The 15,501-nt window shown below is 61.6% G+C and overlaps 1 protein-coding gene across 1 annotated transcript; it reads right to left on the reverse strand.

The window, feature by feature from the left end:
* On the reverse strand, positions 1-15,312 carry SLC6A18 (solute carrier family 6 member 18). Its single transcript, XM_077879657.1, has 12 exons — positions 15,070-15,312; positions 10,554-10,694; positions 10,082-10,219; positions 9,367-9,548; positions 7,691-7,801; positions 6,838-6,950; positions 5,713-5,841; positions 4,057-4,213; positions 3,352-3,556; positions 2,840-2,999; positions 1,349-1,511; positions 1-282 (listed from the first exon to the last, which is right to left on the reverse strand). The coding sequence occupies exons 1-12, from the start codon at positions 15,227-15,229 to the stop codon at positions 91-93; spliced, it is 1,851 nt and encodes a 616-aa protein (XP_077735783.1). The 5' UTR covers positions 15,230-15,312; the 3' UTR covers positions 1-90.
* Between the last annotated feature and the right edge of the window lie 189 nt (positions 15,313-15,501).

Genomic DNA, 15,501 nt, shown 5'->3' on the forward strand with positions numbered 1-15,501 from the left:
TTGGGGTCTGGGCAAGTGTGTAATGGGGTCTGGCTGTTGGCGGGCAAGCGGCACACAGGCTGGCCCTCCCTGCCACCCACGGCCCAGCCCTCAGAAGGCCCCTCCATCCTGCAGCTTTGGGCGCCTGTCCTGCCAGGTGTCCTTCTGCTTCCGTCTGTGCTTGGCGAGCAGCTGGACAAGGGCAACACCTGGAACCCACAGTGCAGGCAAGAAGCACAGGAGGACGCAGGTGGCCTGCACCCAGCCTGGGTAGGACTTCTCCTGCCGTGAGGGGAACCGTGCCTGTAGGGACACGAGGCCTCAGGTGAGCATCTGGGGAAGGACATGGTGAGGCTGAGCCTCGGCCACGGTGACTGAGTGGTGTGGGCCTGCCTCCCCTGCCTCTGCCTGAAGCAAAGCAGCAGGGCTCGTTCACTGCAGGGTGGGCAGTGGAAGAGGCTTGTCCCGGGGCAGCGAGGACACCTCACCCTGAAGTTTCAGGTTCGGGGCTGAGCCTCTCTAGGGTTGGGGCTGTGAGGTGTGGGCCCAGGGCCCGGGGTATGGTGTTCTGCCAAGAGCCTCCCAGCACCTGGAGGGGCTGCTCGACCTTGGGGGTGGCCTTGTCCTGACCTGCTGGATGTGGTTGGGCCCTGTGCCCTGCTCCCTTTTCTCTGAGAGAGGGTCACACCACCTACCCGACTTCAGGCACTTCTTTTGAGACCAATGTGAGGAACTAGCGTGTGAATCGATAGGACAATATTCATGAAAACTCTTGAGAAATATGGCACGTTCATCCTTTGCCTGCCCCTGGCGATGGGAGCCAGTCCCTTTGCTCAGCAGAACTTGGAACAGAATTCCCTCCATGCTCCCGAGGAGGGGTAGTGGCACGTATGAGGTTCTGAGGGGCCAGGTGGGGTGGCAGGTGGGCTGGGCCCACGCAGCTTAGAGCACAGCCAGTGGACAAAGGCTGGCACCATAGAGCGGCCTCTGCTCCCTTTCTTCTGACCAGGCTCAGTGGTGGGTCAGCAACATGCACCCTACACACCTTCCTTCAACTCAGACCAGGAATGGGCACTTGCAGGTCAGCCCCACAGGCCATGGGAAGTCTGGCTCAAGGCCATGTCCCTGTATGAGCTGCTCCAGGGACCTGGAAACTGCTGTGGTCCTCCTGCCACTGACTGAGGCCTTGCCCCAGGTCCTGGCCAGAGTTGGCTTTGGTGCCCCGAGGGGACACTGGGGGTCTGGCAGCCTTGGGTCTCACAGCAAAGGCAGCCTGCAAGGTCACTTGGGATGTCATCTGGACCCTGGGCAGCACAGGAAAGGGCCAGATCAGGCCCAAGGTGGCTCCCCACTCCCCCAGAGGACCTACGTATTGGGTGTTCCAGGCCCTGTAGCTCAGCGGCGTCCAGACCAGAACGGCAATGTAGGCCACGAAAATGGTCAGCAACAGCAGTGGGCTGACAACCTTCCACGTCACCCGCCAGTAGAGGCTAGGTCGTCTCCCGGTCATGCACACTATGTCGTCACTGAACCTGCCACAGAAACACAGGGCTCAGGCTCTCCCACCTGCCCACTTAGCCAGCGGCCTTCATCCAGTGTCACCAAGAGAGGGCCCCCAGGGCTGGCCCTCACCGCCACTCTGGCCTTTACTCCCACCCCTTTCTGAGTGGCTGCCGTTGGGGAGAGTGCTCCCAGGTCCCCTGGTCGGTATGTGGGAAAGGCCCCAGCGAGCGGGTCATCCAGCTGGGGAAGAGGGCTGGGCAGGAGGGGCTCCCAGGGGCTCCCAGCCTCTGCAGACCCCAGGAGGGAGGCCAGCCCTACCCTGTACAAGATGCCCCAGGAAGGCTCTATGGGTTTCCCCGAGGGAAGCTCCAGCTGCTGTGTGAGAGTGGGGACAGGGGAGCCCCCAAGGCCCCACTTGTGGGAGAGAAGGAGATGTCAGGCCCAGCACCATACAGGGCCCTGGGACGGGGATGAAGATGATCCAGGACATGCAGTGGCCATGGCTTACACCCTGGGAGTGGGCAGGAGGACAGGACCCTCCTCACAGCCCCTCCCTCAGCTCCTCATGTGTCTCCTCCTGATGCCCTGTGGCTGGTTGTGCCCAGGGCTGTTTCTCTGCACGTTGCTGGGCTAGTCTGCACCATCTGGCTGCCCCTGTGCTGCCTCTCCAGGTGAGCAGCGTCCCACCTTGGGACAAGCCCTCTGGCCCCAGGCCCACAGCACAGCAGTCAATGCCTGGCATTTGGAGCCTCCCAGGGCCCCCAGGGAATACGGGCAGAGGTCACAACTTCTAGGACCATCTGAGCAGGGCTCTGGTCAGGAGTAACAGGTGTTTGACAGGTGAGACTGATAGGTGTGAGTGCAAGGGTGACAAGTAGGAGTGACAGGTGTGAGCACAGGTGTTACAGATACGAGTGTCAGGTGTGACAGGTGAAGGCAAGTGTGAGTGACAGGTGAGAGCAGGTGTGACAGGTGTGACTGCAGATGTGAGTGACAGGTGTGACAGGTGGGGTGCAGAGTCCAGGTGTGCAGTGGGTCAGAGTCAGGCGGGGACGGGCAGGGCCAGTGCTGGACCTTTTCAGAGGCTGCTGGGACAGGGTCAAGGTGGGTGGGCTCCCCGGTGCCCCAGTGTCCACTTCTGGGACTTGGGGAGTCCACCCTGCGAACTGGAGATGGGCCATCGTGCTGCCCATCCCCACAGGCAGGGGACCCGGGCAGCTGCCCTGCGTCTGGGAGGGGCTCTGATGGCCACGTGCCATCTCGTGCTGCCAAGAGAGTGGCTGCCCGACACACGTGCACCGCAGTCTTGGGGGTGCTGGGAGCAGAGGGCTGGGACCTGGGGGCGGTGCACACTCACCGTTGCAGCCCGTAAACATAAGCGACCCCGATCACCTCAAGGAAGGCAAAGATGATGAGGTTGAGAGGGGCGGCGTAGTTGTCAAACACCTCGAGCCAGTAGTTTCCCGACTGCAGCGTGAAGCAGATCGCCGAGAGGAAGCATAGCAGGCAGGCCAGCCCTGGAGGAACAGTGCCGCCCTGTCGCCGAGCTGGTCCCCCTGCTTCTCAGGCCCTCCCTGCCTGGTGCACCTGTCTCCCGGTCTGCTCTCCCCACCACGGCCCAGCCCTGTGTCCAGAAGCAGGAAGACGCGCAGGAGGGGACTTGGCATCAGGGAGCAGTGCTGGCAGTGACCCCTGCTCTGCCCCTGCGTGGCCCCTGGGTCTCCCAGGATGGCCCTCGAGGGATGTTGAGTGGGCGCAGAGCCCCTGGGACCAGCCCCGAGGGGTGGTCAGACCCAGCCCTTCTCGGGGGCTCCCGTGGACAGGGGGCCAGGAGGCAGTGGGACAGGGAGTGGCCTGGAGTCCACTCACCCGTCAGGACCTCCTTGGGGATGGATCTGTGCGTAAGCCCCATGTCCAGGAGTGGCGTAATGATGCTCTCCATGTTCCCAAACATTGAGGACAGGCCCAAGGTGAACAGCATCCCGAAGAACAGCACGGCCCACCCGGGGGCCCCCGGCATGTGGAGGATGGCCTCCGTGAAGATGATGAAGGCCAGGCCCGTGCCTGAGGCGCTCTGCAACACACATGTGCCAGCATGCCCCATGCTATGACACAGTGACCGGCTCACCCCAGGGCCGGGTGGCAGCCCTGCCTGTTTTGGCTACACAGCAAGCCACAGCGGCACCTCCAAGCAGGAGGAACCTCTTCCCTTTTGCTGCCGCGTGGCCAGCAGGTGACCATATGCCTGGGGGGTGGGGCTCAGGTGCATCAGCCCATATCCTTGGGGCCACCTCCTGGCCTGGCCACAGCTCAGCTCCGTGACCCATACACTGCCCCCAACCCCAGTCCCGTGCACAGGTGACACCTGGTCTCCCGGGCCAGCCTGGCCCCCAGCCTCCTGGGCAGGGCACTGTGGGACACATTACATTTGAGGCCACAGGTTTTCTAGAAGCTCAGCCAAGCTGAGGCTAAGGGTGGGCTTAGAGGCATCGTTCACGGCTCCCAGGCCAGCCTGGTCCAGGTCTGTGGAGGAGATTCGCAGCTGCCAGGAGCAGGGCCAGGCCCCCCGGGTACCTTATCCAGAAAGTCTTCCAGGTGGCAAGCCTCCAGATGGAGCCTGGCCACCCTCTCGGGCTGGGAGGCATTCAGGTGCGTGAGAACGGCTGCGTAGTCATCCCTGGAGATGCTCTGGTCGGGGAAATCGAACGCATTGATGAGGTGGAGGATGTTTCTGCAGAGACAGGCCAGTGCCCGCTAGGCTGGGCGCCCCGCACCCCAGAGACTCCCAGCAGGACAGCAGGGCCCTCAGGAGGGATGGGCAGCTGCGGGGACAGAAGGGACCCCACCTGGAGGGGCGGCCCCTGAGGCCCACAGTGGGCAGTGGGCCCTGGCCTCCTCGACTGCGCACCGGCAGTGCCCTGGGAGGGTTTTGGGCAGATCAGCGGCACCAGGTCCCCATCTGCCTGCCACCGCCCTCAGATGCTCACTGGTTCGAGGGCGGCCCAAACACACGCCCAAGGGCGTTCCCGAGCTTGTCACTTTGCCTACTTGCTGAAATAGATTTGTAACCTCGAAATCAATACTTGTGGTGCTTCTGGCGTGGTCAGCGGCCTGCCCCGGGTTGGTGGGCAACACTCAGCCCTCCGGATTCACCTCCTCCTGTCACAGGGACCCTCACAGTCTGTTCAGGCCACGGTGTTTGCAGATCTGTGCTGTTTGCAGGTGATTTGCTGCTTAAATGTGCCTCGAGTACTGCGCTGACGTGCCCTGGGTCCTGCGCGTGAGGCGGCCGGGCCAAAACTCCCAGGGACGACGCAGCAGAAGCACCTCACGTAGGCCTGGGTTGCTGCTGTCGCCGTGAGCACAGACTTGCTCACAAGGCTCAGTGGCCACAGCTGGGCGCTGCCCCTGCTGCTCCCTAGCGGGCATCTCACAGTTCACCATGTGGGTGCTGCAGCCTCTCGGGAACATTCCAGCGGGTGCACTTGCCCCGGGGCCCAAGCTCAGGCTGTTCTGTGCAGCCACTCCGCTGCGCCTCCACCCTCTGCACGACTCAAACGTGCTCACAGCAGGTGTCACCGGGGCCGTTCGACACCAACACGACAGGGGACCGGTCATTCTACGGGGGCTGCCCTGGGCCCCAGGCCCTCCGGCAGCATCATAGGGGGTGAGCCTGCGCATGTCTGTGGGGCCGCCTGGCAAACCACCTCGGACAGGCTATTTGCGGGCCAGAATCGACAGCCTTAGCAGCGCTGCACCACTGACACCATCCCCATGGCCTCCGAGCCCCAGGCTGTCGTGGCAGGTGACTACGGCTGAAAACCTTAGAGCAAACGGACACTCATCCTCCTGGCTCTGGGGCCAGAGGTCCATGGTGCAGTGTGGGCAGAGCCACGCTCCCATGAGCTCAGGGGATAGTGCTTCCCGCCACTGGGCTCGTGGCTGCGTCCTTCCACCCTCTGCCTCATCCAGGGCCTCCCTCATGGGTCTCCCGCAAGGACACGAGCCACTGGATTGGGCCACTCATCAACAGGACCTCCTCTTAACCAGCAGCGACCAGAGACATCCCCACCCCCAGCTGACACCAGGTCACATTTGGGCTGCGGGTGGACATGAACTTCTGGACACTCCACCTCATGCCCCTCAGGAAATAAAAGGTGGTTTGTGGGCATCGTCTGGAGGCCATGCTCTGTGGACAGCTCGCCCTCAGGCCCCAGGCACCGTGCTCACCTGTCCAGGCAACGCCCATGGTCGTTGGCTGCCTTGAATCCCAAGACGGAGAACACAGCGATGGAGGCATAGAGGGAGGTCATGCTGTTGACCAGGGCGATGGTCACTGCGTCCTTCTCACAGTTGTTCCTAGAAAACACATGCATAGCGCCTCTGTGCTTAGGGCTGTCTCCATGCCCCCTTCCGGGACACCCCGTCCCACACACGAGCCCCACACCCAAGACCCCCAGCACCAACTCTGCTCCCAGTAGTCTCAGGATGGCCTTGGATCCCCTTCCACAGTCCCCTCCCCACTGACCCCTCCCTGACCACCTCTTCCTGACCATCCCTCCCCGTTGATCTCTCCCTGACCATCCCTCCCCGCTGACCTCTCCCTGACCACCCCTCCCCACTGACACCGTCCTTGCCCTGCCAGCTGGAGACTGCGGGTGGTCAGCCTCCACCCGTGCCTGGACACAGGCAGCAAGGGTGTAGGGCATCATGGAGCCTACAGTAAGCTTGGCTGAGATGATCTGCAAGCTACTTGGAGTGGGCTGAGGTGGTCACTTGGTTGCAGTCGTGTGGAGCATCCCGGGCCCACCCCCCACCCCTGCATGTCTGAGGGGGATAAGTTCTGACCACTGCATAGGGTCACGTTTGTTCAGATGGTCCCAGAGCTTGCAGCTGCCTGGTTGGTGACAGGTGGTGCTTTATGCCTGAGACTCCTGGGGTTCCCACAGCAGGTGTGAGCCCCATGTCCATCTTAAGTGACCAGGGAGGCTGAAACACCCTGTATTTCTGCTTTTTTGACCCCATGCATGACACACATGGCCTGCTGGTCGGTGTCAGCCTCTGGTGATGGCCTTGTTCCTGGCATTATCTGGGCTCTCCCACTCCAGAACAGGCTGGGAGCTGTCTTGGGGTCCCTCCCCACAGCCTTGGGGAGATGACGGAGTCATTGGTAGGATCCCCACAATCTGTTCCTGTCACAAGTTCACAGCCGGTCACTCTCCTGCACACAGGACATAACGGTGCAAGTGCTTTGTGCTTCTCCCAGGAGCATCTCCCAGAAGTGTCTCCCAGGAGCCTCAGGGCGGGAGGCTCAGCACCTCAGTTGGAAGGAACTACCCCAAGCCTTGTCCCTACCTGGGTGGGTTATAACTTGCAAAAGCAATGTGTCCTCCGAAGGCCAGGGACAGTGAGAAGAATATCTGCGTGGCTGCGTCCAGCCACACTCGGGGGTTCTGGAGAATCTGCACCTGGAAGGACGCACAATCCTGTTGTGCAGCAGATGACCACATGCACCGCGGAGCCCACAGCTCCAGAACATTCCCAAAGCTTCCTTCGGGACGATGCTCAGGAGGGGGTATGAACAGCTTGGAAGCACCGTCGGAAGAGCAGATCACACGGCAAGTGTGGTCTTGCTGTTCTGTGACGCATCAAACCCACGGCTCCCATCCACGCGGGACGCTCAGGGTGACTGACCCCTCGGGGCTGAGAAATGGGTCTGAGCAGCTTGACTCGGGTGTGTTTATTCTGCTTCATTCATATCCACTGGCTCTGAGTGACCTGAAAGGTCTCATGTGGTGGGACACAGTGCCTGGTGTCTGTGGCTGGGGATGGCCCAAGGCAGACCCACCTGGACACCCAGTGCCCCCTTCCTCCTGCCGGGTGCCCTGGAAGCTCCCAGGGGGTGCTAGGCTCCTAGAGAGAGTGGTAGGGTCCAGGAAGGGTGTGAGCTCCAGTGGGTGGGCCCTGGGTCCTGTGGCTCCTCTCCTGGTGGGCTGCGTGTTACAAACCAAGTCCCCCTCTGACCCTGGCCTCCTGCCTGAGACCCATGCCACCTCCTCCCTGCCCTCACCCACACATGGCCTCTGGTGGGGCCTGGCCTCTGTCTCACGGCCATTCCCATGGCTGGGGATGGAGCAAGCTGGCCTGGGCTATGGCTCTGACTCATGTTTTCCCTGCAGCCTGGAGCCTGGACTTCAAACCAACTTACATCTGGCGTGAACAAGTAGATTAACCCTTCGACCGCCCCGGGCAGGGTGAGTCCTCTGATAAGGAAAATTGTCAGGACCAGGTACGGGAACAGGGCTGTGAAATAAATTGCCTTTAAAAAAGACCAAATTGTTAGACTTTTCACTGGTATATGCTCCATATAAAACCTTAAAGAGGCAGGTATGCTCTGAACGCCTCAGCGGCCAGCGACCTGTCACCCATGTGGGATTCCACCTGAGCAGGGGTGCAGGGCACCAAGAGCTGAGGGGGCTCCAGTCAGGCTCTGAGGGTCTGGGGCTCAGGGGATGATCACAAGCAGATTCATGTATGCCTTTGTGTCTGTGTGGTGGGTGCTGACCATCCCAGGCCAGTGGGATGATGCCTCCCTCGTACCCACACCCATGCTCCCCCAGCACCACCCTTCCTCCTCCCCACATCTGGCCACTTCATGGGGGCCTTGGGGCCACACACCTGCCCACACCTGTCTCCCCAGCATAGGACCAGTGTCCCTTCAGTCAGATGTGGCCAGGGGTCTGCACACATGGTGTCTGCATAGAATCAATCCACCGACAATGCTTTTCCCTCAAGGCCGCCCTGCAAGCCCCAAAATACAGATTGACTGGGAGTCGCAGATGCCTCTTTAGGGACTTCCATCACAGGTCATTTGGAATTTTTGGCTGACCTGTTGGGCCTAATGGTTGCTTTGGTCTAATTCAGTGATTCCGGTCTTCCCAAGTGTAAAGACCCTCATGTAACTATAACCTTCACACACCAATTGAGAAAATGTGCAGGCACATGTACACGTCTGGATCTGTGCAAAAGGACTGCAAACGTGTGTCGGGAGCCATGGTCTGGAAATGCATGGAGCCATGTCTCACGCGCTGGAAGGGAGGATGTGTGTGGCACCGGGCCTGTCTTTGCCTGGAGATGAGAGGGTGCAGGGTGAAGGCAGGCTTTCAAGTCAAAAGCCCAGGCCTCCCCTGGTCCTCCCTGCACAGAAGCCACATGAGTAACTGTGGACACATTGCTCCTCATCATTGGAGTCTCTTCAAAAGTTAGGAACTGTTTAAAGCAAACACTCCAGGAGCATGTCTGCCGCTTACAGCCCGTTACAGGAAAATGTGCGCTGGGGGCAGGAAAACACAGAAAGGCAGTGCCGCATGAGGGACAGTCTCCTGCCTCATCCCGTGGGCAGCATTGCGCCCAGATGGACCGATGGCCACACCCCTAGCCCAACCCCAAGGACAGGACAGCCATGGCTGACAAGGCAGCAGAAAATGTAGAGCATGGTCACAAGAAACACTCAGGAACTGGGAGAATAGGAACAGAGGGGACCCATAGGAAACAGAGACAGGATGGCAGACTGAGCCTGGATTAGTAGTCACACTAAACGTAAATGGTCTAAACAGCTACACAAGAGCAGGGACTGCCAGCATGGATAGAAAATTTCCTTGTAGAAGGAACACAGTTTACACAAAGAGACCCAAACACGTTAAAAGAAAAAGAACAGAGAAAATCTCCCCGTTGGCATCTGAGCAGAGCGTCGTCAGGCAGAGGTACCCATCTCTGCAGAGTGCATGATCTTCAAGCCTGTGCCCTCCCAGCAGAGCCTCTGACCCTGGTCACCAACACCGAACTGGAGGGAGCCGGGCAGTGGGGTCTGCCCAAGGGTCTCACCTTCCCCGTGGATTCAATGCCTCTGATGACACACAGGTACACAACTGCCCAGGATGCGGCTAAGCAGGCCAGCAGCCGCCCCTGGATGGAGCCGCTGTCGCTAATGTCAGCTGTGATGTTCAGCGTCTGCCGGTACCAGAAGTAGCTCACGGTACTGCTGGCCTGGCACTCGGCCTCAAACCCTAGAACCAGGAGGGTCCCATCAGGGGCTTCACGGGGCTCAGTCCTGGGTGTGGGCTCTGCGGACCTCCACCAGGAGTGCCGCCTGTGGCTGACCTGGCCCGGAGATGCCGCCCGAATGCCAGGCACAGCAGGTGGGACCTATGCCTACCGCCGTCCAGGGTGTGCAGCTGGGGCAGGAGGGCCAATGAGGAGAGCGTCCAGGCCCAGACCTGCCCCTGGGTGGCCTCCTTCAGAATGTGCCCAGCTCAACTTAGTGTCAGCAGAGGTGGGAGGGGAAGGAGGCTTAACACAGTTGTACAAGCCAGTGCCAAATATAGTTATTTCGTGTGCTGTGAGGACCTCCTTGGCTGAAGCCTGTGGCAGGGGCACACGTGCACACAGCTGGGCTGGGGGCACACATGGTGTCAGGGCCCATGCCCATCAGTGCTCAGAAATGGTGGGGTAAGGAGGACAGGGTTTCAGGGGTGATGTGTGGGGGAGCCCGTCAGGGCCCACAGGGGGCAGGATACCCAGCTTCCCGCCCGAGCACTACCTGTGCGGTTGACGTCCAGTGGACAGGAGCTCCAGGGGAGCGGGGACTGGAAAGAGTTGAGGAAATACCACAGCACCCACGTCAGGACAGTGTTGTAGTACAAGCTGACCAGGAAGGACACGGTGACACAGCCCAGCCCTATGGAGAGGCACGGCCGGTGCACGGAGCTCCAGACACTCAGCAGCCTGCCCCCCTACTCGCCCTCACCCCCGAGACCTCCTGCTCTCCCTCCCCATCACCCCCAGGCCCCCCACCCCCCTCCCCCTCACTGCTCAGAGCTCGGCCACAGTTAGCTCCCACAGGGGTGCTGCCACGCATATCTCCCCGCACTGCTATGTCCCGGCCCTGCTTCAGCAGATCCGAAGCCACCACAGGTGCGCTGGCCTAATGAGCTAACAGGCAGCACACACGTGACCTGCAGACCTCTACCCTCCCCACAGCTCCGGGCAGGGGTCAGAGGGAGGCAGCCTACCCACTCCACCCAGGTAGGGCGAGATGGCCGTCCACACCCCGATGCTGCCTCTCCGCAGGCGCTGGCCGATGGCCAGCTCGACGTAGAAGAGCGGGATTCCCTCGAAGACCAGGGCGATGAGGTAGGGGATGAGGAAGGCCCCTGCAGAGACACAGTGGTCAGCAGATGGTCACCGACTGCCTGATGAGGCCTTGGCTGGGGGAGTGGTGCCCTCGGCTGCCCTGAGAGGGGGACACGAGCCTGCACATCCAGTGTCTGGTTTGCTGCTGTTCAAATCCCACCTTGTGATGCTTCGGTGGCAGGTTTCATGCAATAAAGAACAGCCTTGTTCTGACAGGAGCACCCGAACCCCGGTTACGGGCCCTCCTGTGACATGGGGCTGGTCTCTGCTCCCAGAGGGATGTTGGAGACAGTGACGTTTGAAGCGGTCTCTTGAGTTGTGTGCCTGAGTGGGGGCCGGGACCCATCTCTGTGCCTTGGCGTGAGTGTCCCCTCTGCACCACCGTCTGGGTGCTGGGAGGAGGGCACCCGTAGCCACAGTGCGGTGGGGGGCTCCATGGTCCCTCAAGGGAGCACACATTGACCAGCCTCATGGGCCTGATGGGAGAGCTCAGCCTTCAGCTCAGTGAGCCAGTGGTGGAGGGAGCAGGAGATGAGGCCACAGGTGTGAAGACTGAGGGGCCCAGCCTCCTGGAGCCCACATCCCTGAGGGGTCCCACTGGATCCCCGCGTCCCACCGGACTTGTGGGTGTTTCTCATACTGCGAGGGAAGGGCATCCTGACCGGCCTCACCCTCCCAGGCCCCATACAATCAGGAGCTGCATTTTTGTCTGGGTAACCGCAGTCCGTGGGCCCGCTGCCGTTAGGTGCTCCAGGACTGATCCCTGCAGCTGCACGGCATGGCCGGCCAGGGAACCGCGCAGACCAACATGGGTGTGGGCCCCTGATGGTGCTCCCAGCGTCTCCCGGTGTCTCCCGGCTTGGCTGGCACGGCGCAGGCCCAGCCTCTGGGAGCCAAGCTGCCAGCCTGTCTCTGAGTTTTGCATCACCATCTGAGGTTTTGACGCTGAGTTGAGGTAGCCACTCAGCCCACACCAGCTTCTGCAAGGGACTCCAGGGTTTGGGGCAAAACAGTGCCCATTGGTGTCTTCTAGGCAGTGGCAAAACCACAAAATGAGAGAACAACGTGGAATTCTGGGAGACTCGGCCTCAGTGGGCACACCTGACACCCCCGGGACGACCAGGGGCCTGTGAGCAGGGGCTTGGAGCTGGGGGGCGGATATAGCCCGGACCACTTCAGAGCACTCCTGGGAGGGAGATGGGTCATTCACAGGCCAGGGGTCCAGGGCCCAAGTGTAGGAGGCCTCCTAGCCTGCCCTTCCCACACCCTTCCCACACTGTGTCATCGGTCCTCTGCAGGTGTGTGGACTCCCAGCCTCCCTTGGACCTCGGGAACACACCTGTGGCAGGGTGAGGACCGGCCTGGGGGTGGGATCCTGCCTGTGAGGCAGGGGTTCTGGGTCCTGGGTACTTGACCCACTGTCTGGAACAGGCATGCAGGCTCTAGGTCAGACCCATGGATCCCCTGCACTGTGGGGAGGGTCACAGCCTGCAGGATGGGGCAGGAGCCCAGGCGGGGCCCCAGGGGCTGGCTGAGGTCAGCGTGGCAGGGAGCACCCGGAGGGGCTGAGAGGAGCAGAGGGGGGTTTCTCTGTCACTGAGCTGGTGTGGCTGAACCTGCCACACCTCGAGGCCAAGAGAAGGGGAAGCAGCCCTGCGGTTTAAACAGAAGCCACATGGTCCAGAGCGTCGGCCGCTGCGTGTTAGGTGCATTTTAGCCCTAGCCCCAAAGCGTGTGGACCATGACCCGGGTAAAAACCAAGCCAGTTTGGAGGAGGGCCACTGGTTGCGGGAGGACCCAGGCACGTGATTAGAGAGGTGGGACTGCGAGCCCCACGCGGCCCCTGGGCTGGGGAGAGGCCCGGAGGCTGCATTTCTCCCAGGCTGGTGATGCCACGAGCCGTGCGTCCAGGACGGAAGCTCCGCAGGAGCCATGAGCACGCAGGAGGGCAGAGTGGCTCCCACGGCCGCCCCTGGCTGCCCTGGAGCTGTATATTCTTTATGACGCCAGGTCCCGGTGCCTACGCAGGCTCCTCGCTGTGAGCCGTGCTAGGAAGTGTCTGAGCCTGAGGAGTGGAGTGGGCATCCGGGGAAACATTTCTCGACACTGGGTCCTGCCGTGGGGGCAGCAGGAGGGCCAGCCTTCACCTGCGGGGTTGGCACGCTCAGATGGAACATGTGCTGGGCTCGGGGGGATGGCTCAGGGCGGGCAAAACCCTCCCACATGCAGCGTCAGACGCCGAGAGGAGTTGCTTCTGGCCCTGCCCTCAGCCCGACTATGGGGCAGGGGTGCAGATCGCGGCGCACATGCCCACGCCGTGGATCTGTGAGTACCCTGCGCTCCGCCGGCCCCAGGCTGCGGGCGGCCGTGTTCGGGGTCCCGACCACTGAGAAGATGCAAAGGACAAAAAGCCCGGTCTGACGGGGTCGGCTGCACACCTGGTGCTGCTGAGAATCAGCGAGATGGTCCCGGAGCCCAAAAGAGGACAGAGAGCAACCAGCCGTCTCTGCGGGGGGGGCGACCCGGAGTTGCGAGGGTGGCCGCGCCTCCCAGACGATCTAGACACCCCAAAGCCCCGGGAGTCTCCCGTGGAGATCAACAGCCTGGCTGTGACGTCCGTGTGGCAGCTGCGGCCAATGCAGAACGACACAGCCGACGAGTGAGAGGCCCCACCCCGCCGGACGTCTGGATTCGCGGTCAGACCACAATAACGGCGTCCACGTGCCTTTCCCTGCACGAATCCGCTGCGTCCGTGGGGCCCACGGACACCGAGGTCAGAACATGGCAGTGCAGGCGTCGGGGGCCACTTACGGGTGCCCCGCCTGCCCTGCCGTGGACGCGGGCAGGAACCTCGACCCCGCAGGTGCTGACGGCTCGCCCGAAGCCGCAGCAGACCCCCCAAGGGCCGCCTGAGTGTTTCCCGGCTCTGACACGGTGGTGCCTTTTAAGTCTCCTTCCTTAAGAGTCGAATAATCACTAGGGAGGCAGGAAGTAGTCACCCTCAGGGGGCCCGAGTTGGTGCAGAATAAAGATGCGGTGGGTTATCTGCTTGTTGCTTGCATCCTCTTATCAAAACGGTCGGTCATGGGCAGTGAGACCAAAAGTCATTTTCACGCGTGAGGAGGTGCTTGTCTAGGACAAGTGTGAGTTCTGAAACTCGAGTATTTATGACGTTGCACTAAGGCTCTCACACCCGGAAATAGGGCCTACAAGAAGAGTTTAAACAGCAGGGCCCGCAAAGCCCTGAGCACAGGCGTGACGGGTTGACCCAGGGCCCTCGGGCAGGCAGTGCCCACACACGGCCCACGGCGACGAGGGTTCCGGAATGGTCGGTCCCAGGAAGGTCCCAGCAAGTCGCAGTGCTGAGCAGTGGCCACCCGGTTCTGGTCAGTGCGGCATTTACTGACCTGGAGTGACCACCGGCATGGGGGTCACTGCTTCGCCCCCAGACGTGCCTCTCCTGATGCCCGGGGCAGCACGGGGGGCGATCTGGGTCTTCTGTCCGGTGCCTGGGGTGTGGTGTGCCTCGGAGACTCTCGTTCTCAGGTGACCACAGCCCACGGTGCCCGCCCGGCCCCTGGCCCCAGAGTGGCTCTAACGCCTCTAGGGCAGCAGTTCCAAGACACATTTCTCCTCCAACTTCTCAAGATCGGGAAAACAACAGTAAACTTTCAAGAAGCAGTGTTGTTGCAAACAGGGAAACTGCACCTGCCAGTGCTCTCGCCTGGTCTGCTCCACGGTGGTCGGGCTACATGTCCCCGAAGTCCCCAGCCCATGTTCCCCCAACGCAGCCTGACCACTGCCCACATGCCACTGCCAGGAGGGCCACTGCATGCCCTGGAAGGGGGAGGACGGCTCCCCTTCAGAGAAGGTGGCGGGCAGCTCACACACGTACAGGCTTCCATTTCTGACCAGTTCCCGGTGGGGCCGCACCACCGCCCCCAAAGGAAACCGTATGCACATTCCAGCCAGAGGCCTGGTGGATGCAGGAAGACTGCCCCTGGGACTTTCAGGGGGCCCTCAAGTCTCACGGGTACAGAGAGGCTAGAAGGCAAGTTGACCTGAAAGGGAGATCCCATGGGACCCACGGGTCAACCCCAGAAAAGGACCAACCCAGCCCAGGGGACGTCCCGTGGGGCAGCGGGTGATGGGCGGGCGGGCTTGCTGGCACCACCACGGACTCTTGTGAAGGGACACTGGGGAGCAGGTGGCCCGGCCTGTGTGCCCTGCAAACCTAAAGTGAGCTGAGTCCAAGTGCAGTTTGGAAAGTCCCCTGAGCCCCAGAAGGCCGGGATGCCCCCGGCCTGGACTTCAAGTGGACAGGTGTCTGGGCCACGGAGAATCGGTGTGTCCCCCAGACGCCAACCCGTGCCCCAGCCCGCGGCGACGGCTCACCTCCCCCGTAGGTCTGGCAGAGGTACGGGAACCTCCAGATGTTGCCCAGGCCCACGGCAAACCCGATGCAGCTCAGAAGGTACTGCAGCTTGTTGTCCCACTTGGGCCTCTCGGACCCGCCACCGTCACCCAGGGGCTCCGGCCCCACAGTGCATGCCATGCCTGTGACTCGCTCCTGCCTGGGCTCCAGGGACCCTCCGGGACCTTCGCTGAGGTTTGGGAGCCCCGAGTGGTCCCCCTTCCGTGTACGTTGTCGTTATTTAAAGGAAAACCAGTGTAGCCAGTTAATTGGTAACCCAGACCAGGCTCTTGCTGGAACGCGGGCGGTCGCTTCCTGACCCCACACCCCCGGGGCCTGCACCTCCTGTCGTGCCCGAGGCAGACGGCCACCCTCTTGAGAGCTGCGTGCAGCGAGGACTTCCTGTTCCCTGT

Source organism: Canis aureus, chromosome 31, assembly GCF_053574225.1.
Source record: "Canis aureus isolate CA01 chromosome 31, VMU_Caureus_v.1.0, whole genome shotgun sequence".
Lineage (NCBI taxonomy): Eukaryota > Metazoa > Chordata > Mammalia > Carnivora > Canidae > Canis > Canis aureus.

Coding starts and splice junctions, on each gene's coding strand:
- SLC6A18 (XM_077879657.1), bottom strand. CDS start 15,229: ATGGCATGCACTGTGGGGCCGGAGCCCCTGGGTGACGGTGGCGGGTCC. Junction 10,695..15,069: donor CTGCCAGACCTACGGGGGAG/GTGAGCCGTCGC, acceptor GTGTCTCTGCAG/GGGCCTTCCTCATCCCCTAC. Junction 3,000..3,351: donor CCCCAAGGAGGTCCTGACGG/GTGAGTGGACTC, acceptor CTGTTCCTCCAG/GGCTGGCCTGCCTGCTATGC.